Below are 23,337 nucleotides of genomic sequence, written 5' to 3'. Positions count from 1 at the left end.
TATGTTAAGAATCATGATCCTACCTAATAACTCCCTGATTCTCTTTTGGTTGACTGATTAAGTTTAATGTCTATACTTAATTATTGCCTTGTATAGCTCCTGCTAATTACATCAGTACTTGACTCTCTCTTAGTTGACTGATTTAATTTAATGTCCATATTTAATTGTTGCTTTATATAGTCTGTGCTAATAAGCACATTATCATTCCCACATGTATAAAGGATAACATCTGTATACTCCATAGAATCAATAACAACAGAAGCAATTATCTTCTTTTACATGGTATCAAGAGCACTCAAACCTCTATAGCTCAAATACCCATTTTTTTCCATAGTTTCTATCATGGTAGAACATGATGAAACCTTAGAAACACCCAAAGCCTCTACAAATAAGAGCCTTACCAACAAATATGATGATCCAAGCGATCCACTATATCTCCATCACTCAGACCAACCAGGTTTGGTTCTTGTGACTCAACAATTGTCACAGAGCAATTATCCTCTTTGGAGCCATGCCATGCTCATGGCTCTCACCACCAAGAACAAGGATGGATTTGTGGATGGATCCATCAAGAAGCCATCAACAACATCTTCCAAGGAGTACAAGCAATGGATCCGCTGCAATCTCCTTGTCAAGGGGTGGATTCTCAACACCATTTCACCTAGCATTGCTCAAAGTGTAATGTATAATGATGATGCCTCCAAGATCTGGAGTGAATTGAAAGAACGTTTCTCTCATGCAAATAATGTGCATCTCTTCCACATTGAACAAGAGATTCACGAGTGCGTTCAAGGAGATATGAGCATTGGTGACTACTACACCAAATTAAAGGGATTGTGGGATGAACGTGATGCTCTCAGTCCTCTTCCACTAAGTGACGGTAACGTGGCAAAGAAATTGAAGGAGTATCAACAAACTCAACACACCATTCAATTTCTGATGAAACTCAACCCGGTCTATGCTACAGCTCGGGGACAAATTTTACTTATGGATCCATTGCCCCCCGTGAATAAGGTATTTTCTCTTATTATTCAAGATGAAAAACAACGTGACATTTCTTCACAAGTAACATCAGAAGCAGTAGCTTTTGCTGTCAGAAATGAGCCACCGAATTCCAACAAGAATTATCAACCAAAGTATCCACACCTCAAATGTGATCGCTGCAACCTTGCTGGACACACTGCTGAAAATTGCCGCCAACATCTTAAATGTGATCATTGTGGCTACAAAGGTCATACCATTGACATTTGTCGCAAGCTCAAGCGAGAAAATGTTCAAGGGGATAGGAAAGGTTTCTCAAACTCCCTTTCTAGAGCTAATCATGTGAATTCCAAATCTGACAAAGCTGAGACAACTTCCTCATACAACCTGACTGCAGATCAATACCATGATCTACTTGAACTCATTAATCGGACAAAATCGGTTAGTGTTGCCAATCAAGTGTCGACAATGAACAACCTTTCAGGTATCGCTCCTAAATATCTCACATATGGTAAGAATATTAGATGGATATTTGATACAGGAGCCACTGACCACATGACTTGTTCGTCTCAATTCTTCACCACCAGCAGTCCTGTTACTAATCGTTATGTCTATTTACCCAATCATGCCCTTGCTCAAGTCACACATATAGGGACAATACATTTTTCTAAAAGCCTCATACTTTATAATGTGCTTTGTGTCCCTTCCTTTGAATTAAATTTAATATCTGTGGCTAAATTAAATCAAACATCTTCCTGTCATGCAACTTTTACCAACAACCTTTGTTTTGTGCAGGACCAACATTCGGGGAAGACGATTGGGACGGGAATTGAGGAAGCTGGACTCTACTACTTAGATACGTCGAAGTTTGCTGGGTGTCGTTCGTTTGCTGCCATGGTCACTTCAACCAATCCTCATCTTTGGCACCAACGACTTGGTCACCCCTCCAATAAAAGCATGCATGCAATCTCTCTGTGTTCTGAACTTGTAAAGTTTCATTCTATCAGTGATTGTTCCATTTGTCCACTTGCTAAACAAACTAGAAAACCTTTTTCCACTAGTTCTATCAATACAAAATCTTGTTTTGAGTTAATTCATGTTGATATTTGGGGCAGTTATCATGTTTCAACTTTGCAAGGGGCAAAATATTTCCTCACTATAGTAGATGATTTTTCTCGATGCACATGGGTTTATCTATTACATACAAAATCTGAAGCTAGAAAGTATTTACTTACCTTTATAAATCTAGTTGAAACCCAATTTGAATCCCGCATTAAAATCATTCGTAGTGACAATGGATTAGAATTCTCCATCCCAAACACATATCATGATAAAGGAATTATACATCAAACTAGTTGTGTCTCAACCCCGCAACAGAATGGCGTTGTTGAACGAAAACATCGTCATCTTCTTAATGTAGCTTGTGCCTTACTTTTCCAAGCCAATCTTCCCAAAACTTTCTGGGGTGACGCTATCCTTACTGCCACTTACCTAATCAATCGCACTGCAACGCCCATTCTTCAAGGCAAGACACCTTTTGAGGTACTATTCCACAAACCACCGACTTATCACCACTTACGGGTCTTTGGTTGTCTATGTTTTGCCTCCAACCACCATCACAAACCATCAAAGTTTGACACACGTTCTGTTCGTTGTATTTTCCTCGGTTATCCTTATGGTACCAAAGGTTATCGGGTATATGATTTAGCCACTGGGAAAATTTTTATTTCTCGAGATGTCATGTTTCATGAGCACATATTTCCATATACTTCCGCTGCCACTCTGTCTAATCCTTTAACACATCAAGTTCCTATTACCACTACTGTACCTCATGTTGCTATGCCATTCTTTCCTTCCCCAACACCATTATTATTGGATGACCAACAACAAACACCACCTATTGTGGCGCCCACTACAGCACCTCTAGAAACAATTATTCCTACCACCACGTCCACTTCAGATGCCGCAACTTCCGATTCTACAACCTTGACACTACCAGAAGCACCTCATAATACCCCTCTTCCTGCTCCTATACCTAAACGAAAGATACAAGCACCCAGCTACCTTCAACAGTATCACGTAGAAGTGTCCTTGCCGACTCGTTCCTTACCGTCGTCTCACTCGGTGTTGGCTGCTCCTAAAGGTATTCCTCATCCCTTGTCTCAAGTTCTCAATTATGATAGACTTTCTGCTGCCCATCGTGTTTTCACCACTTGCATATCAGTTGTTAAAGAACCTACCTCCTTTCACCAGGCAGTCAAGGATCCAAAGTGGCGTCTTGCTATGGATGAAGAACTTTCTGCTCTCCATGATAACAACACTTGGTCTCTCCAAGATTTGCCTCCAAACAAGAATCCAGTGGGTTGCAAATGGATTTACAAAATCAAATTCAACCCAGATGGAACCGTTGAGCGCTACAAGGCTCGCTTAGTTGCAAAAGGGTACAGTCAGGTTGAAGGTTTTGATTATCGTGAAACATTTGCCCCGGTTGCTAAGCTCGTTACTGTTCGGTTACTACTTGCTGTGGCATCTTCCATGAATTGGCATCTTCGACAATTAGATGTCTATAATGCTTTCCTTCATGGTGATCTCGAGGAAGAAGTATACATGTCATTGCCTCCCGGTTACGGAAGAAAGGGGGAGACACGTGTCTGCAAGCTTCACAAGTCTTTGTATGGGCTAAAGCAAGCCTCACGTCAATGGTTTATCAAATTGTCCAAAGTACTCGTTCTTGCGGATTTTACTCAATCAAAATCAGATCACTCCTTATTTGTTAGACGCCATGAAACTAGCTTTACCGCTCTCCTTGTTTACGTCGATGACATAATTTTGGCAGGAAATAATCTCCAAGAAATCGAGAGAATTAAAGCTCATCTCATGGAACAATTCAAGCTAAAGGATCTCGGTAACTTGAAATACTTTTTGGGCATAGAGGTATCTCGATCCAAACAAGGAATCACACTTTCACAAAGAAAATATGCACTTGAAATATTGGAGGACATGGGATACTTGGCAGTAAAGCCTGCCAATTCTCCAATGGAGCAGAATTTGTCTCTTAGCAAAACAGATGGTGATTTCATTGCTGAACCATCTTCTTACCGAAGGCTTGTTGGGAGATTAATCTATTTGACCATTACAAGGCCAGATTTGGTGTATCCTGTTCACATCCTCAGTCAATTCATGGACAAGCCTCGCATTCCACACTTAGAAGCTGCGCAACGGATACTACGCTACATCAAGAAAACACCTGGACAAGGCATTTTTTTTTCATCCACAAGTTCACTGCAGCTGAATGCTTATTGTGATGCAGATTGGGCTCGATGTCGAGACACACGCAGGTCAACTTCAGGTTATTGTGTTTTTATTGGAAATTCCTTAATTTCTTGGAAAACAAAGAAGCAAGTCACTGTATCCCGCTCAAGTGCAGAGGCGGAATATCGTTCCATGGCATCTGTTTGTTGTGAGATCACTTGGCTACGGAGTGTTCTATATGATCTTGGAATAGAGCATCAACAACCGGTTAAATTATTTTGTGATAATCAAGCCGCTCTACATATAGCCTCAAATCCGGTATTTCATGAACGGACAAAACACATAGAAATAGATTGTCACCTTGTTCGCGAAAAGGTTCAAGCCGGAGTAGTCAAAACTTACCATATTTCAACATCAGAACAACCAGCAGATGTTTTCACTAAAGCATTGAGCGTTCCACAATTTTCCAACCTTATCAACAAGTTAGGAATGATCAACATCTATTCCAACTTGAGGGGGAGTGTTAAGAATCATGATCCTACCTAATAACTCCATGATTCTCTTTTGGTTGACTGATTAAGTTTAATGTCTATACTTAATTATTGCCTTGTATAGCTCCTGCTAATTACATCAGTACTTGACTCTCTCTTAGTTGACTGATTTAATTTAATGTCCATATTTAATTGTTGCTTTGTATAGTCTGTGCTAATAAGCACATTATCATTCCCACATGTATAAAGGATAACATCTGTATACTCCATAGAATCAATAACAACAGAAGCAATTATCTTCTTTTACACATTATGCCCTTAAAAGAAGGTATAATCTGATACTGGTTATTATAGAAGGTATGGTATATGCAAGTATATATAATGTGCCATATGTAGGGATGACAATTGGACCCAGATCCTATGGACACCCGCAAAAAATACCCGCTATGGGTAGGGTAAAATCCCACTTTCATGGATCCGGGCTTGGGTATGGGTAATTACCCGCAAATTTATATGGGTATGGGCACTGTACTACCCAGCCCCGCAACCCGCATATATGTATCTATATAATATTATAAATAATTTATTTATTTTTGGTGTACAATTAATTAATAAATTTAACTATTTAAGCCTAACCTTAAACCTAAAACAGATTAATAAAAATTTTAGTATCAATTTATTATGATTTTAACATGCAACTACAACTTTTTAACGTATAACTGATGTAAGGTATCTATTTTTTTTTTCTTTCCAGAAATATTTTGGATGTTTCTTTATTTGGCTAAATATTACGATTCATATTATTTCGTAAGTTGATTTAAAAAAATTTGGATCATAGTTTTATTTCAAGTGTGGGTAATGGGTGCGGGTATGGGCACTTAAGTGCCCATAGGGTATAGGGAAGGGCACTAAAGTTGTTGCCCACGAGGGAACAGGCACGGGTACGGACATTTTTTACAAACGCGGATATGGGGATGGATACCCTACTCATTGCCATCCCTAGCCATATGCATTGCTGTGTAACAAAGGTTAATTTAGTTCGGCATTTATATACCGTACATATAAGAAAGACTAATTTAGTAATTTCAGGGAGCCTAAGAAGATATGGTGGGGGCCTAAAAAGCAATGTTCAACATACTGGAGTCAAAATTTTCATAGTTGAGATTGGGCCAAAATTAAAATTCCCTTGCTAGATACACCCTTCTCTTTAAAATATTTTCAACTAATGTAACGATCTATATTTCAAAATATTTTCAGCTAAACCGTTTAGGCTCTAAAATTTTCAATTAAACTAGCTTGGTATAAAAGTCACATGATGACAAACCATACATAGTATGATTTACTTAAACATTATCAATTTTTTTTTTGAAAGAAAACTTAAACATTATCAATTAACATGTCTCAAAATAGTAGTTTTTGCTTAGAATTTGTTCATTGTAAATAACTAACATGTAACCAAAAATAAAATAAAAAATATTCATAAGATTAATTTGGTTAAAAAGAATTACTTTCTTTCTGTCATGTATATCTTCTCCTTCATTTGTGTATAATAACTAAATAACTAAATGTGACAAGTATATCAATGAAATCTAAATCTTCTTAATGTGACAAGTATATCTTCTATCAAATACTTAAGCATCACTTACAGAACAATTTGTGATTCAATGAAATCTAAATCTTCTTATAAATCTACGAAAATGTGTAGTATGATACTAAATTTAATCTAAGTTTACCCAAAGAAAGTAAACAAGACTTCTCAACCAAATGTATACACATTTCCCTCTTCAATCAAATTCATGACTTCTATATCATGCTTACTTTCATCTCACTAGCTTGAAACCTTCTTCAACTTGACATACTTTGATCCACCGCGACAAAAACATTCGCAGCAACTGCTTCATTCGTTTCAATCACAACGCGATTGTCCGACACATTTCTGATAGCATGATTAGGAAAACTGCTACCTGTTGAACTTAACGAGTACTGAACATTTTTTATAAGGTTAGGAAAAAGAAGAATGTTGTTAAAATCAACATTCCATGAAGTACCATTCCCTTGCAACGATCTTTTCGCGACAGTAGCCTTTAAATTCATCCCCGTCGCTACGTTCCTATCAACAGTAACTTGATCAATTTGATGAAAAGGACCATTTGATTTATCCAAATGAATAACTTCAACACCTTGATTTGATCCAGAGAACATGTTATCAACAATAGTAACACCATTTAAAACACCTTTCATAGATTTCAACACAATATTGGCATCACCAAGGAAGAAACTACTAGAAATATGAAGTTGAACAGGATCTTCAGCAACAATACTTGTATAATCCATGTATGAATTCACAATCCTTGTTTGTGTTAAACCAGGTAGTTTCAAATAAATTCCGGTACCACCGAATCCAGTGGCCTTATTGTAACAATGTACACCAGAAAATGTGTTTGCTTGACCAGTTACCATGATTCCTATAGCAGCAGAGAAAATTACAACATCGGTGACAGCATTATCGTTACCTTGGATGTTTATTCCTGTGCCTGAGAAATTCCTTTCGTTTTTATCGCCTCCGGCAGTTATGTGCTGGCCAAGGAAAGAGTTTCTTATGTATGTTTCATGGCCACTTTGGACTAAAATTCCATTGGTAGTGAAATGTGTAATGTAACAATTGTCTATGTTTGTTCTGAGTGAATTTATGACTGAAATGCCTCCTCCTCTAAAGTTTGAATCCAATAAGAGATCCTTGAGAGTTATGTACTCAAAATTGTAGGATGATGAAGGTGAATTTTTCCCATCATTTTCATTTGAAGAGGTTGATAAATCAATAATGTAGCCATCATTTGGAAAATCATTTGAGGCTTTTATGGTTCCTCCATGTATCTGTTTTTCCATCATATTACAACAACAAAAAATTAAATTGACATGTCAAAAATTTTGAATTTTTTGAATGCTTTAATGAAATAGAAATAGTCAATACTCATTTTTTCTTGGTCTAGTTAGACCAACTGCTTCACCATCATGACTAAAATATACTAAATTGAGACTACTTGTCTCAAAAATTGAATTTGGCCTAGCCATAAAGTCTTAAAACACTGCCAATTGTCAAATAATGACAATGGATATGTAAACATTGGTAGATACTTTTCATATTGTAATAAAAAAGGACAGCACGGAATTTTTCTACAATTGTGCATCTTTGAGAATTAGTTTCTACAGTTGTACGCAGAGATATCTGATTTATAATTTTTTTTATGTAATTAGCAAATGAAACAATTTTTGCATGCATACCATTAGGTTTCCAACGCCGGATACCGGTAACTTGAGTGACCTTCTGATCATATAATTTCCACCTTCAAGATTAATCTGTGCACCTCCAAGGTTACTGATGCCTTCCATCAAATATCCTTCACTTGGACCATTGGTTGCATCTGCTATGGCTGCAAGTAATGCTTCAGTGCTATCTGAATTGCCTGTTGGGTCTGCACCATAGGATGTCACATGGTATACTCTTGGATTGTTCATACCCTACATGACAAAAAAAATCATCAAACATTTGATATTTTCACACAGTAAAAATTACAAAACTTAGGTACAATGTTATAGGCATTGTTCCTAATGTTCTCTACTAAAAAACTTAGGTACTAAAATAACATATACGGTTAGTCCTAGTAAAAAAATGTACTAAACAAAAATCAAAGGCTCAAGGTTGTGCATATGATTGAATTATACCTCAGCTGGCTGAGAAGAAGGAGAAGGTGCAAAAGAAGATGATGGTGTTGAAGCAAAAGAATCATGTCTTGTTAAAGAGGTTTTAAATGATTGCAATTTTCTCATTGTTACATGATAATTTCCATCAGAAATTTTCCTAGCAGGTAAATTTTTGTCACCATGAACACCAATTACAATGAAACAAACAACCTCAAGAAACATGAAACAAACGAAACATTTTCTAGTCATTTTTGTTGGTATATTTGGTGAGAGGTTTAAAATTCTATAAGGTTAGTGTGAAACGGTTGAGGAAAAGCGTACTAGGTGTGTGTCCATTTAAATAGGGTAGAGGGAGAACATAATGGGAGAGAGACAAGACATGGAAAGAAGTTATGTTAACTAAGATTTGATAGGAAAATGTGTAGGGACATTTTCATATTAGATCATACATATAACACTTTCATTAATTTTTTAGACTATGATATTTATTTTATTGAAGTTTGCTATGTTACATTTTTTTTTTCCTATGACTTCATAGAAAAGTAAGCAGTTACCAACTTCTTACTTTTCGAACTTTTACTAGTTTGACATTTGTGTAAAAGGTATTTTGGAGTAGGAAGAAAGCACACATATGTAGTATTGTTTGATTATTGGGGTAGAGTGGATCCACCATACAAAAATATTTCAAAGGGTTATGAGATTAATTGGTTGCTTCATTATGGTAAATCAGGACAAAATTAATGTTTGGTGGGTAATCCGTAATGTATTAATTGCTTAATTAGAGGGAATTTTTAGTCATTTGAATTTCATAGGCTAGGGACTAAATGGGCATGATAAGATTATATTGGATGGTTAGTCAAAAATAATAATTATTATATTCGATGGTTTTTCAATGGTACACCACCCATTTAAAGCGTTAAGTTAAATAACACTCCCAATTGTACTAGATTTGAATTTATAATTATAAACAAAAATGGAAACAAATTTGACGTAACAAAACATATCAAATTAATGTTTGGTGGGTAATGTAGTTCGGTTGGTAGCACGATGAATATTGATATGTAACTGTTGGGAGTACTTGTGAGCTTTACTCAATTGGTAGTACGATGAATATTTATTTGTACGTATCAGCAAAACGCATCCGTGGTTGGTTGATTAGGAGTGACTTTAGGATACATAATTAAATGTTGTTATAGTTTTTATATATGTCATGCATTATGCATATATAGCATCATGATCGAAAAATGTACTCGTTTATATAATCATAAGGAGTTAACATGAATAAGAGAAACCATGAAAAGATTGCTCTCCTTAAATTTAGAGGATTGTCGAAGAGAACTTGATCATGCTTTGGGTGCCTTAAAATTTAATTTGGTGCAACAAGTAGTACATGAAGAGACGTAAACAATCCAAGTCTTGAAATGATTTAAAATGAGGTGTGGTTCATTTTTGCCAAGATAAAATTTTACGAGACCCACGAAACAATGATCTCCGTGCTTAAGTGAAAATCAAAGAGAAATTCAACTTTGTTGACCAGAAAGAAAAAGAGAGAAATGCAACTTTTACATATTCTAAATCGTTCCATCATAAAATATTCAAACAATATAATGTAAGTTTTATTTCATCTCATTTCGTTCCACTTCATTTTATTATGTTTCATTTTATTCCATTCCATTTCGTTCTATTTCATCAATCTAAACAGAGTCTAAAAGTAGCTCTTGTTACAATTATTACACTTCCAAACTTGTTGTACATAACACAACCATTAAATATTTTTTTTATCTTAACGATCATGCATGATTATAGAAAATAAATATCGATAACCATAAGATATTTTATAAAAAAATTATCAAATAGTTTAGTGATCATAATTTAATTTTTAAAGTGAATGAATTTATGATCACTAAAGCGTATTTATAAAGTGAACGAATTTTAAATTTGAACTCCAACTTATACATATTATATATAATGTCGATAATAACTGAATTATTTTCACGTGTACTTGTAATCAATATTTTACTTGTACTTTAAAAAAATTATGATACATTGATCATTGAAACCTATTTATATATAAAGTGTCATTTTTTTTTTTTTTTGAAAGATAAAGTGTCATATGTTTATATTCGCAAAAAGAAAGTGACAAATATTTTTAAAATTTAGATTAACTATATTTTTGGTCCCTATAATTTTTTTAAAATTTTAAGTTTTAGTTCCTATAAAATTTTTCATCAATTTTTTATTCCTCATAAAATTTCTATCACAACTTTTGGTCCCTACATTTAAGTAAAATCATGTGTATCTTTCAAAATTTTCTATTATTTTTTTGTGGTCGTGTTTAGTACGTTATAGAAATCTCTCAAGCAAAAGTTTTTTTTTAATAAGTGATGAATTAAATATGAATTTTTAAGTTTTTAGCGCTTAAAAATTCATATTTAATTCATATCTTGTTAAACAATTCAATTTTTTTTAGAAAAGATTGTTGTAATACTATGAACATCCTTATAAAAATCAATTCCAAAATGTGAAGTATACACATGATTTGATTTAAATAGAGAGACGTTAAGCGGCGGTAGAAGTTTTTTTAAGGACCAAAAATTGATGAAAAACTTTATAGGAATTAAAACTTAAAATTTGAAAATTTTATAGGACAAAAAACTTATTTAACCCTTAAAATTTTATGAAACTTTATAGATTTGATCTACTCACTAAGAATTATTAATTTGAGGTTGAATTGTTTAATATAGTCTCTACAAGAGTTTTTTTTTTTTTTTTTTCAAGGATAGCTCTGTTTTTTGCCAAACATGTTGACTATTAGTTTTTACTTCATATCCATTTCTCGTGTGTTATATGTTTTTATAAAACCATGTTCTTGAGTTTCGGATTCTATAATTCAAACACAATTTAGTTATGTTTAGATTATAGAATCCAAAATATACTTAAATATAAACATACATTAGAATCCCTTTCACAAAATTCCACTACAAAAATAAAATAAAGCTCGATAAAGGAGTGGAATGTGGGATTTTAATAAAATACCACCGTAAAATTTTAAAAATCAAATAAAGCTAATGCAATTTTTTTCAGATTTTTTTGAGAATATAAAAAATAAATAATGATTTTTAGAAAAAAATTTCACACATGCAGGTTGTAAAAAGATAATCATAATGTGGATTAACTTGAAGCTAGCTGGAAGACTCTATAACTATTGGATTGAGCTTATTTTGAGCTTATGAAAAAGAGCTTATGAAAATAAATAAGTTTTTATCTTAATTCATAAGTTCTCATTAACGGAAATTGTACCTTCTTAAATTGTTTTTTCATAAACTTCATTAACAAGATTATAAATAATACATAAAAGCATATTTATTTTCATAAGTTGTTTTACATAAGCCTTAAAATAAGCTAATCCAAACAGGCCGTATGTTAACGTTGATTTATTTTGTCACTTTACTTAGTTTGTCACGCACTATACTTCTTTACTTCTAAGTCTTTGCCGATTCGTAAGACAATTTATCTCTAAACACCACATAAAATCTTAAATTTTAGTGATAAATTATGCACAAATTATTTTAATCCCTTTCAACTCTCCATTCAATTATAATCAATGAGGGATATTTGTACAAATGAGATAAGCACTCTTAACCAAGTACTCATCATCTTTGCATATTGACTTTTGCCATCATGCATCACTGTCGGAGGGTCTTCGGAATCTCCTATGGATTGACGCGGCCAAAACTATCTTTTCTAAAATGTAATTTGTTTCTTTTCTTTTTGCTGTTGTTTAATTTTAGCTTTGTATTAAAAAAAAAACATAGATATGCCAAAATACCATCCCTCCCCACACCTTTATCATAGCCAATTTGTCCCAACTACACCATCGAATAACATTTTTGCATCTAATCTTCGATGCCCACCAAAATGTCATAGATTAATCAACACATTAACACATTGGCTTATTTAAGAGACATTTAATATCTAGTCTAATTTAAGAAGGCTTTTTTTTATAACTGACCAAGTGCTAAACCCTATTTATTTGAAGAAAAAGTAGCATTTTTTTATTGTATGAACTGATCAATTATTATTATTTTGTTACTGGATGCAAAGAAGAAACAATATGGCTAAAAAATTAAAGACTATTTGTGTTGTGGCCAACAAAATTACAATGTTGATCTAAGTTTCATTCTTTTTATTACTTAGTCAACTTTTGTGACATATTGGTTATGTACATGAACATCTAATGATATATACCATAAATAATATTTTAACATTATGCATGATGTCATAGTATATTATATAAAAACTTAAAAGTATTATGTTATTTCGATTAGTTAGAAATTTTACGGTAAGTATGATTTAATTTAGATGTTATTTGGTGAAGTGTAAATATAATTTACCTTTTTAATGGTTAAAAAATGAAGTTTAATACAATATTGTTGAAATTTTAAAAATAAAGAACTAATTTGACACACAAAAAAAAAAAAAACATATAAATGAACTATTTGAAACATTGAATTAAGTTAAAGGAATTCTGATGAATTTTTTTCATGAATATATTTTCATCTCATTGGTTCGTTATTCCTACAACTTATCTCGTAATTATTCAACATTATTATAGTCATTTATGTGGTTCCTTTAGTTTTTTTTTAGATTACCCTATCATGATATCAACCAATCAAAATGTAATATATATTGACAACATTAAATGTCATAAATGAGTCAATTTTTTTTCTAAAAAAAGAATCAATTATAATCATAAGGTAACTTTTAATACTTTTAATTTTTATTTAATTATAGACTTGATTACATTAGAGGTCCTTTATCTTATTTATTTGTTACACTTGGATCCTTTATCTTTATTTTTTTTCGTTTAGGTCTTTTATCTCTTATAAAAGCACATATACATCATTTTTCTCATTTTTTTTATTAAAAAAAATACATAATTTTATTTTTTAAAATATATTTTTATTAAAAATGAAACAAATCCAGAAATATGATGAAGATGTTCATCATCTTCATCTTCTTCCTTTGAATCTTCATCATCTTCATTGAATCAAAAAAATTTCTACACAAATATATCTTCAAATATCATGAATTAATGTTATATTCACCTCAAATCTTCTTTTAAACACAAAAATCAAAACTCTATAGAGAAAGAGATCTAGTTTCATCACAAAAAAAAAGATTTAGTTATATAAATTGTCACGCGTCCGGCATAAAAATAACCCCAAAATTGAGAGCAACTTTGCACATCAATTTTGTTGTTTTCATAACAATCTTAACTTTCGTAAAGCCTAACCCTTCCGCCAGTGACTAAGCCTCCACCATCCGCCTTGCAACATTTGTGAAATTAAGGTTTTGATTTTTTTGTTTAAAAGAAGATTTGAGGTGAATATAAGATTAATTCACGATATTTGGAGATATATTTTAGCAGAATTTTTTATTTATTTAAAGAAGATAATGAAGATTCAAAGGAAGAAGATGAAGATGATGAACATCTTCATCATATTTTTGGATTTTTTTTTTTCAGTTTTAATAAAATATATTTTTAAAAATAAAATTATGTATTTTTTAATAAAAAATAAAAAATGCGAAAAAAGATGTATATGTGCTTTTAAGAGAGATAAAGACTCTAAACATGAAAAAATAAAGATAAAGGACCAAAGTGTTACAAATAAATAAGATAAAGGACCCATAATGTATTATTGCCTTAATTATATTTAAGTGTTCAATCTTAATTAATTTACACTACATGACTGGCTTAGAACAATTAAAATTTCACATCAAATTTCTTTCATCTGAATGTCCTTAAATTTATCAGTTATATTCATAGAATTTCTTCTTCCCATTTTAATTGTTCAATTTTGTCGTTCCCAATTGCCACATTTTTCAATTTTCGTGAGAATCGTCGTCGTTCGTTTGATTTCAAATATCGTGATAATTGCCTTTATTTTCAGTACCGTGTCAAGTATGGTGACTTGATTTTTCTTTTTGATTTGATTTTTCTTGGTTATGAGGTAGTTAATTATAACAATTGAGTAAGTTATCCGTTGTACATTGAGGGTTGCTAGCAGATGTTGCCGCTGTGATGTTGTGGGAGTTTGCTAGCATTTTTTTGGTTGATGCTGAAATGGTTATGTGATGAGGCTTCTGTTCTTTTGTTTGGACTTAAAGGCTTTTGCTGATAGTGAGACCGGTCTATGCGTGTTAACAGATTTTATTAGGTTGGCTGCTTAAATAAAAAAAAAAGTCACGATACCTGACGCGGTTCTAGAAACAACAACAATTCTCACTATAATTGGAAACTGCGGCAGTTTGAAACGACAAAATTGAACAATCAAAATGGGAAGAAGAATGAAAAAGAAACAAGAATTGATCAATATGAAAGAATAAATTTGAATGAAAGAGATGTTTTTGTTCTCACGTTCGGGGTTCTGGAATAGAAGAAATTTTATGAATGTAAATGATGAATTTAAGGACATCCTGATGAAAGAAATTTGATGTAAAATTTTATTTGTTATAAGTCTTGTAGTGTAAATTAATTAAGATTGAACACCTTAACATAAAAAAAAAAATGATTAAATCATTTTCTGTTTCAAAAAATAATTAAATAAAAATTAAAAGTATTAAAAATTACCTTATGATCAAGATTAACTCTCCTTCAACAAAAAAAAAAAAAAGATTAAGATTAACTCTTTTATTTTTAGAAAAAATCTACTCATTTATTTGACATTTAATATTACCTATGTATATTACATTTTGATTGGTTGATATTATGAGAGAGTAATTACCCTCTAAACAAGAGAGGGTAACGTAAGCCTCACCCATTCTTTATCTATCTTGAAAGGATATTTTGAAAGATTATAAAACTATTTTGCTTATCTTAATGTGAAGGGACAAACACTATGCTATGCATTGATGTATATACAAGAATTTAATAACCACACTAACTTTCTAAATTAAGGTTTTCTTGCATTTTTATAATTGACAAAAAAGTTAATGTTTGTTACATGAAAAGGAGAAGAAATATGTCTTATATCCTCAAATCTCTCTATGATATGATTTTCTTTATTTCATTATTATTTTTTGTTGTAGAAAACGTTAGCGCTAGTAAGCCCTTTCATTCGTCCTTTTCATTTTTTTTTTTTTTTTAACCTCTACATAATATTTTAATCCTCATTATTAACACTCCTATATATTTCTTACATCACAGCTTATGGTTTTTATTGTGATGATGATGTTCCGTGTAATCCTCATTTATGTTTACCTCCTCTGCAAGTGATTTGTGGTGGTGATTTTCTATGCTTCTGCATTTATCAGTAGAGTTAAGCTAAAAATTAATTATAAGTTACTTCTAATTCTATAGTTTTATTTATAAATCATAATTTTAATTTGTTACTCTAATTATTGCTTTCATAATCTGATTTATATTCATTTGATCATCCATTTTTCTTTACAGACTCTGAATCACATTAATCATACAGTGCAAGTCTTTTTGCCGCATAAATATAATTCTCTTAAGCAAAGAGTAAGAAACATTTGAATAATTTAATTTAAGTCACAATTTCAGACTAAGTTATATTATTTAAACTTAATTTAAATTTATTAATGTTGGTTTAAATAGTTCTAATTATAAGTTGTGTCGTTTCAAATAATGCCTTTTATTTGTTAAGTTTGAGAATTAAATATATTTTCTAGTGAGAAAGTGAATTGAGTATTATTAGTTCTTCTTATGGATCTTTTATTTTCTTATCAAAGGTATAGTTACCATAGCATTCAAACTAATAATCTATTATATATAACTAGTTTTTGTCTCTTCTTCATTTATTGATCTAAAACTTCACTCTTTTAAATTTTCTCGTCTTTTTATTTCTTCCATTTGACATCTTTTTTCCATAAAATGAAAAATTTGAAGAAAATAAAACTCTTATGAAGGGGTACATAAAAGAAGTTACATGGTCATATTCTAAATATCACACATAATTAAGGAACATAAAAGAAGTTTATGGGCGTTACTCAATGACTCAAATTTCATGAGAGCTTTGTAATCCATTAATCATATGAAAAGTGCTAATATGGTGAGAATCAAAATTCGAACACATAAATATTGTCGAATGTGTAATTAAAATATTATCACTAACAGAATCATATCCTCATCAATATCAATATATAGTAATAAAAAAATCTTCATCAATATATTAAATACTTATCATCCATATAAATAGGTCAATTATACAAAACTTGAATCGTTTGTAACACCCAGTTTTTTAACACGCATACAATCCTTTTTTTATATTGTTAGGCAACTTCTTTTCCCACCATATAAGATTTCTCGTGTGTCCTATGTAGTTCAGATTATAGAGTTCTGATTATAGAATCTGAATGGAATTAACTCCCTATAAAATCTTTTATAAAATAATATTTCAAATTTTATAATCTGAATATGGTGTGTGACAAACTCAGAGTGAAAAAACTAACATGCATACTATTATCATTAAAATACAAGAAGTATGAATTTTATCTGGACCAACTTGATTCCAAAACAATTATATTCTCCGAAACCTAATCACCCACTATAACATATGTTCCTAGCAGGGGATCCTTTGAAGATTCTAACATATAAGGATGAAATTTATTTGTCTTGAAGGAGAAAACTATTATTGTCTTTTAAACCAATACTAATTATATTCTTGTATCTCTTCTTTTTTTAATCATACAAAATTGTTTCTTTCACTCTCATGATTCTTTTTTTCAAGGTGATTCTTTCTTCCCTAGTTTTTTTTTACAGTCGAGAAAAAAGGACTGAAAGTGAAGGATAAGATTTGATTAACAAAGTTGTAACCCCCTCTCGGATTGGCTGCGGTTATGGTGCATAAGAAAATCCTTATGCATCCTGCATAAATTCAGAAAAGGTTTCTGTGAGTTGTCACAATTGAAAAGACGATAAAAACATCACAATTGAAATAAAATTATGGTCTAAATCTTTTAAAATTAACTCATAAAATAATATGAATCGTAAAATTTAGTCAAATTAAAAACATTCAAAATATCTCTACAAAATTGTACACCGACAGGATGAAGTTGTTATTGTATTAAGCAGATTTTTGGTTTAGGTTTTAGTTTAGATTTAAATAGCTAAATAAATTATTTAATTATACACTGAAAAAAATTAATTATGATATTAAATAAATGTGTATATGCGGGGTTGCGGAGCTGGGTAGTATAGTATCCATACTCGTGTCCATACCCATTTAAATTCGCTGGTATTACCCGGACCCGTCCCCAGATCCATGATAGCGGGGTTTCACCCTACCCATTATGGATATTTTATGCGGGTATCCATTGGGTCTGAGTCCAATTGTCATCCCTAAATCTAAGAGCAAAATGTATATCCTCCCTTAGGAGAATAATTAGAATATTATGTGTACATAAATAAAGTTGTATTTATTACACTTGATTGCATATATGAATTATTGTAATAGCCTTCACATATAAAAGTAAACAAGAAACCTTTCTTTCTTTCTTTTTTATCACTCAGATGCAAACTCAAATCAGTTGTAACTAGTCCAGTATAGGCAACAACCTTTTGTAAATAAAGGTGTCTAAAGAAACATTCAACACACTACTAGAAAAATTGGGAATAGAGACGGGAAAAATCTATCGCTAAAATGAAAAAAAAAATGTCTTTATACATGCTTGAGACGGAATCAAAGGTGGAACAAGGTTTATCGTTGTATTTGTCATCTATAAACTCTTTAGATATGAATTTTCAACTTCCATCTTTGAGCAGAGATGGAATAAATCTGTCTCCAGTTAATAAGGAAGATGAGATAAATATGTCGTTGTTAGAGACGAAAACAACTATCTCTAATATGAAAATTCGGTCTCTAAACTCTGTCACAAAGGTCACACATTCCGTCTCTAGTTACTAATATTCCGTCTCTACAAAGGAGAATTGAAGTTCCATCTCTAAAATGACTAGAGTTACTTATCTAATAATGACTAGGGTTACATATCCACCATGGACCATATGTGTCAGCGGTCCATGTTAATATTTGTCGGTAGAGATAACTTGTATATTCATAAATATAATTAATAAAAAAATTATAAGATACATTTTGTTTCAAGTTTTTTAAGTTTTTACGAATTTTAAAAAGAAAAAAATAATAATAAAGCAATCAATATTAATTAGAGATGGATTTAGAGACGGATGTTTACAGAGACAAAATTTGAGTCGAACAATTAGGTTTCTATCTCTAGATTCGATCTCTAAACAACAAAGTATCTCATTAGAGACGGATTTAGAGACAAACAATGATCATTGACAGAGAATTTTGTCTCTAAATTCCGTCTCCAAATAACAAATTTCCGTCTCCACTATATTGATAAAGAGATTCCTTCTCTAAATTTCGTCAACATATCAACTTTTTCTAGTAGTAAAAGTTGATTCCTCAAATGACTTAATTAAGTCAGAATCTTTGAGAAGACAAGCAATTTATATCAAGGTATGAATATATCGTCGTAATAAAAAGAGTATTGTATTTGTAGGGACTTGTGAATCTTAAGGTGATCTGTGTTTCCAAAGTATTTAGTTAGAATATGCTATTGCTCTTCAAGGTTGATGATTTGTTTTAGTTCTGAAAATATGCAATTAATTAAAACGTCTTGTAGTCATGTTGTTCATCATTACAATGAACAATCCCTAGTTCATAATCTTTCCTACGTCATAAAAAATCATTACTTAAGGATGTGGTAACTCTTAAAAATATCTTTTGTTCTCTTGCAATAAAAATGGGTGTGCCTTACCAAAATATATCCTTATTATTATGGTTTCTATGTTGGTAAGAGTAAGACCGATTGCACCATATTATTCATTACATCCCAAAAGCCTTTAAGCTATTCTCATGTTTCAAGACCTTTGTCTAGTCTTATATTTCTAGGAACATCTTTATCTTTCAACAAAGTAATTGTCTAAGACTGCAAATTATAATAATCATTCAACTTCTTAGAAATCAACTTCAACTTTCTTTACTTCAACTTCAACTTCTTATGCTGATATCAATCTTGATTAGTCAAGCTCAAACACTTCGTCTTAATTAGGGTTATGAGTTTTCACAATAAAATAAAAGAAACGAAGAGGATCATGGAAAGTTTGTCATATGACTACTTGCCATTATCCCAAGATAAGAGACAACTACTCACTCATTACATAGTGATGAGCTTTGACAAATAAGAATAGAGACAAAAACAAATTAACTATGCATTTATTGAAAATAAGAATAAAAAAGCCACGTGTCCCAAAAAAGGGGCTATAATCGCAACTTTTTGTTAAGATAATGGATCAAAAGAGCATATTTCCCTAAACATGGGGGTCACTTTTGCCTTTTTTTAATAAGCGATCAAAACCGCTACTTTTTCAAACTTAGAGGGTGAATAATGCGATTAAGCCTATTTAAAAAAAAAAGGAAAATATAGTAAAATGCAAATAAGCTATAAATAACAATATTAATTTATTAAATAAATCTTACCAAAATTATAGTAAAATAACATGTTATCATTAACCTTGTTATCATTCGACACTATTATATTGCTTTGAGGTTATTACATGTCTATCTTGAAAGGTTATTGAATACATTAAATGTTAGTAAGAACATTTATGTTAGATCTTTGTGTGATCTAAAGGGACAAACAATATATTAATGTATGTAAAAGACTTTAATAACAACACTAAATACTTAAATGCAAACTTTATGTGTGCTAACAAATCTCAATATAAATTAAGAATAACAAGAAATGTTGATTACATAAAAAGGAGAAAAATATGTCCGAAATATTTAAGTCTTTTTATATTATGATCATCTTTATTTCTCTATTTTTTTTTTTGTAGGCAACGTAAGCGCTAGTAAGCCTTTTCACTCAACCCTTTCAATTTTTCTTATGCATAATATTTCATCCCTCAATTATTTATTATGTTTTGAATTGCAGCTTATGCTTTATATTGCAATGATGAAATAGAGTGTAATCCCGAAAATTGTCCACTTCCTCTGACAGTGATTTGTACTGGTGATAACATGTGCATGTGCTTAGAACCATTTCAGTTTTTTGAACAACCTTAGGTATATAATTTTATTTACACATCACAATTTGGTTAGTTTTATTATTGCTTTCATACTCCGATTTATATTTTTTTGACCATCTAATTTTCTCTACAGTCGTCTCTAAATCATATTATTTATACTATGCAAATATTATCGCCGAATAAAAATAAAGCTCATATTATGTTGCTCTTCAACAAGCAAGGATAGATGCCAAATTGAATAGCTTAAGTCACAATTTTATACCAAGATATATTATCTGAAGTTAGTTTGAATTGTAACAAGGGACATCCTAACGGGTGTCCCTGGATACTGGTTAAACATACCAAAAAGGAAAATTATTATCATAAAAGGAAATTATTTTTGACTTTTTATAAATTAATTATACAATTTCAATGTATTAACTATTATATAATTTTTCTTTTAGTAACAAAAAAAAAAAAATTCTTTTAGTATATCTAATGAGTGCCTCTGGGAGCACCGGTTAACATTTCCCATGTAATAATGTTGGTTTTAATAGTTCTAATTACATAGTCCTGCTTTTAATAAACATGTCTTAATGAGCATTGCATGCGTAGAGCACTTTATTTGCTAATTGTAAATGAGTAAAAAAAAAATATCGGTACAATGTAAATTGACTATTAGATCTTCTTATGATTTTTTTGTTAGAAAATATATTTATTCTCTTTTTTTGCTCTAACAGTTCAATGGCTAGAGCTCACACAATTAAATATGGAGAAGTGGGGTGTTTGAGATTCGAATATCGATCCCTGCATAAATTATATAATATCCTTATCAACTGAACTAAGCTCATATCAACATAAAATATATTTATTCTTATCAAAGCTATTATTACATTACCATAGAGACTAATCATACATAGTTTATCCATTATATTAATTTTAGAGTCTTCTTGATTTATTGATGTATAATTTACATCTACTAAATTTTATAGTCTTTTGTTTCTTAGATGTGGCACTTTTTTTCACAACATGAAAATTGGGAAATATCTAAATAAAATAAAACTCTTACGATTATTTTTAAAAGTTCAAACAATACACACTCGAAAAAGGAGGTAATATTCAATGTCACATGATCATATTCTAAATACCATACTTGACTTAAAGAGTACATGCAATAAGTTTGAGGTCATTACTCATTGAATAGAACTTCGTGTGAGCCCCATACTCCATTAATCATATGTGTGAGAATAAAAAATCAAACACATGAATATAGTTGAACATATAATTAAAATATAAATACTAACATTATCATATACTCGTCAACATATTAAATATTTTTCATCCATATAATTAATTAAATCAGTTATACAAAGCTCATATCATTTGTATTTTGTAACAACCTAATTTTTGGCACGTGAAAGATACAATTTTAAACCACAAAATACGAGTAATTTTTTTAAAACACTTTTGGAGTGGTAACAACACCCTTAGACTTCCTTTTCTTCGACTTGCAACCTTCCTTCTTGACACTCAATTCTTCAGCATTCTCATTTCTTGATGCATCAGACTGCGTTATAACCGGCAAGGAGAGTGCTTGTGATGCTTCTGGAAGAACAGCATAATTTGGATTTGTCAGCTGCATATTGATAAACCTATGTCTCGGGGTCATCGATCCAGTTATCCCTCACATAGTTAAACGGAGTAGCAGACTCGTGGCTGAAAGGGCAAGGGCCCATTTGCACTTCCTATCATAGCTGGATCACGACCAGGAAAAAATGGTTTTGTTTCACGATCATTCATGGCTGGCATGAGGTTCAGAAATAAGCTATACCTATGTGTGTGAAATATACTTGGAAAGTGATGAAGCTATAGACTATACATGTGTACATTAAGCAATGTTTAAGTAAAAAACAAAATCCTTCAACAATCTAACCATACATAGGGCATTAAGCAATTTTATGGAAAATACAAAGATACTATCATAGATATCACTCCAATGCAAATTCTTTTTCATATGCCGCTGCTGGCAGTTCTGTATTTGTAATTGTAACAGCACATTAAACAAAATTTCTTGTTGTGATTGGATTGCAATTCATAAACAATTGAAATCAAAGAACATATTTAAGCATGATCAGTATTATTGTGAACAAAAGTTCTATATGCATAGAAATAAGCAATAAAATACAAAGAAAAGCAAATGATCAGTTCACAGAAGTTTTGGAGAGAAACATCATGGTTTATTCCCACCTTTTCTTAGTGAGTCACAACTTCATCTTGTGTCCCATAGTGATCTGCTGCTTTCGTTCAGAACATCTCCCATCACATATGTTCACTTTAAGCACAAAATCAAATGAGCATGGAATCAAACGGTTAGAATGCAAAGTACCAAATGAGCATAAATTCAACTCAATCAAGATTATTACATAACCAACGATTAAACAAAACTCACCATCTTGTTCACAATTCAATCTTCTACCATCTACCTTAGAACACACAAAAGCACCTGTTGAAAACACAAATTTCGATTATAAGTAACATTGACACAAAAGAGGGATTCATAATTCATTCAAATTCTAGTTCTTAATAATTATAAAACAGTTAAAAAAAGTTACTATTTGACAACAATGGAATCATAAACAATAACATAACAACAATATCACAGATCGAATCTAAGTGAAAAATCCAGAAAAACATAACTTCAGATCGAATTTAAGTTACTATTGTGTTAAGCACTAATTAGTTGATGAATATGTGTGATTGTGCTATTCTTTCTAAATGGACCGTGATGAGTTGGACCATTTAACTAAGCCCAATGAGAGATCCCTGCCCTCAGCCGTTTAGCTATTTAAATGTCAT

The 23,337-nt window shown here is 31.4% G+C and overlaps 1 protein-coding gene and 2 long non-coding RNA genes across 4 annotated transcripts; 2 read left to right on the top strand and 1 right to left on the bottom strand.

Annotated features, from left to right (window-relative positions):
* Nucleotides 1-6,213: 6,213 nt before the first annotated feature.
* On the bottom strand, nucleotides 6,214-8,907 carry LOC11442760 (polygalacturonase QRT3). Its single transcript, XM_003594833.4, has 3 exons — nucleotides 8,448-8,907; nucleotides 8,007-8,243; nucleotides 6,214-7,598 (listed from the first exon to the last, which is right to left on the bottom strand). The coding sequence occupies exons 1-3, from the start codon at nucleotides 8,673-8,675 to the stop codon at nucleotides 6,570-6,572; spliced, it is 1,494 nt and encodes a 497-aa protein (XP_003594881.1). The 5' UTR covers nucleotides 8,676-8,907; the 3' UTR covers nucleotides 6,214-6,569.
* A 6,577-nt stretch (nucleotides 8,908-15,484) lies between these two features.
* On the top strand, nucleotides 15,485-18,639 carry LOC11446541 (uncharacterized). Its single transcript, XR_003009226.2, has 3 exons — nucleotides 15,485-15,533; nucleotides 15,637-15,714; nucleotides 15,883-18,639. It is a non-coding gene; the product is annotated as an uncharacterized lncRNA (long non-coding RNA).
* Nucleotides 18,640-20,199: 1,560 nt separating this feature from the next.
* LOC120578022 (uncharacterized) lies at nucleotides 20,200-21,418 on the top strand. Of its 2 annotated transcripts, none has more exons than XR_005643981.1 (3): nucleotides 20,200-20,325; nucleotides 20,409-20,539; nucleotides 21,222-21,418. It is a non-coding gene; the product is annotated as an uncharacterized lncRNA (long non-coding RNA). The 2 variants fall into 2 exon arrangements; XR_005643980.1 differs by lacking the exon at nucleotides 21,222-21,418 and adding an exon at nucleotides 20,636-20,875.
* Nucleotides 21,419-23,337: the final 1,919 nt, after the last annotated feature.

The sequence above is a fragment of the Medicago truncatula genome, chromosome 2 (genome assembly GCF_003473485.1).
Source record: "Medicago truncatula cultivar Jemalong A17 chromosome 2, MtrunA17r5.0-ANR, whole genome shotgun sequence".
Taxonomy (NCBI): domain Eukaryota; kingdom Viridiplantae; phylum Streptophyta; class Magnoliopsida; order Fabales; family Fabaceae; genus Medicago; species Medicago truncatula.
Note: the sequence above shows the minus strand (reverse complement) of the source record. Positions and strands in the feature narration are given on the sequence as shown.

Bases quoted from the DNA above. Each gene is read 5' to 3' on its own strand.
- LOC11442760 (XM_003594833.4), bottom strand. From the start codon at position 8,675: ATGACTAGAAAATGTTTCGTTTGTTTCATGTTTCTTGAGGTTGTTTGT. The intron at 8,244-8,447 runs GTATAATTCAAT...TTTGTCATGTAG, and splicing joins CTTCTTCTCAGCCAGCTGAG to GGTATGAACAATCCAAGAGT. The intron at 7,599-8,006 runs GTATGCATGCAA...ATGGAAAAACAG, and splicing joins CCGGCGTTGGAAACCTAATG to ATACATGGAGGAACCATAAA.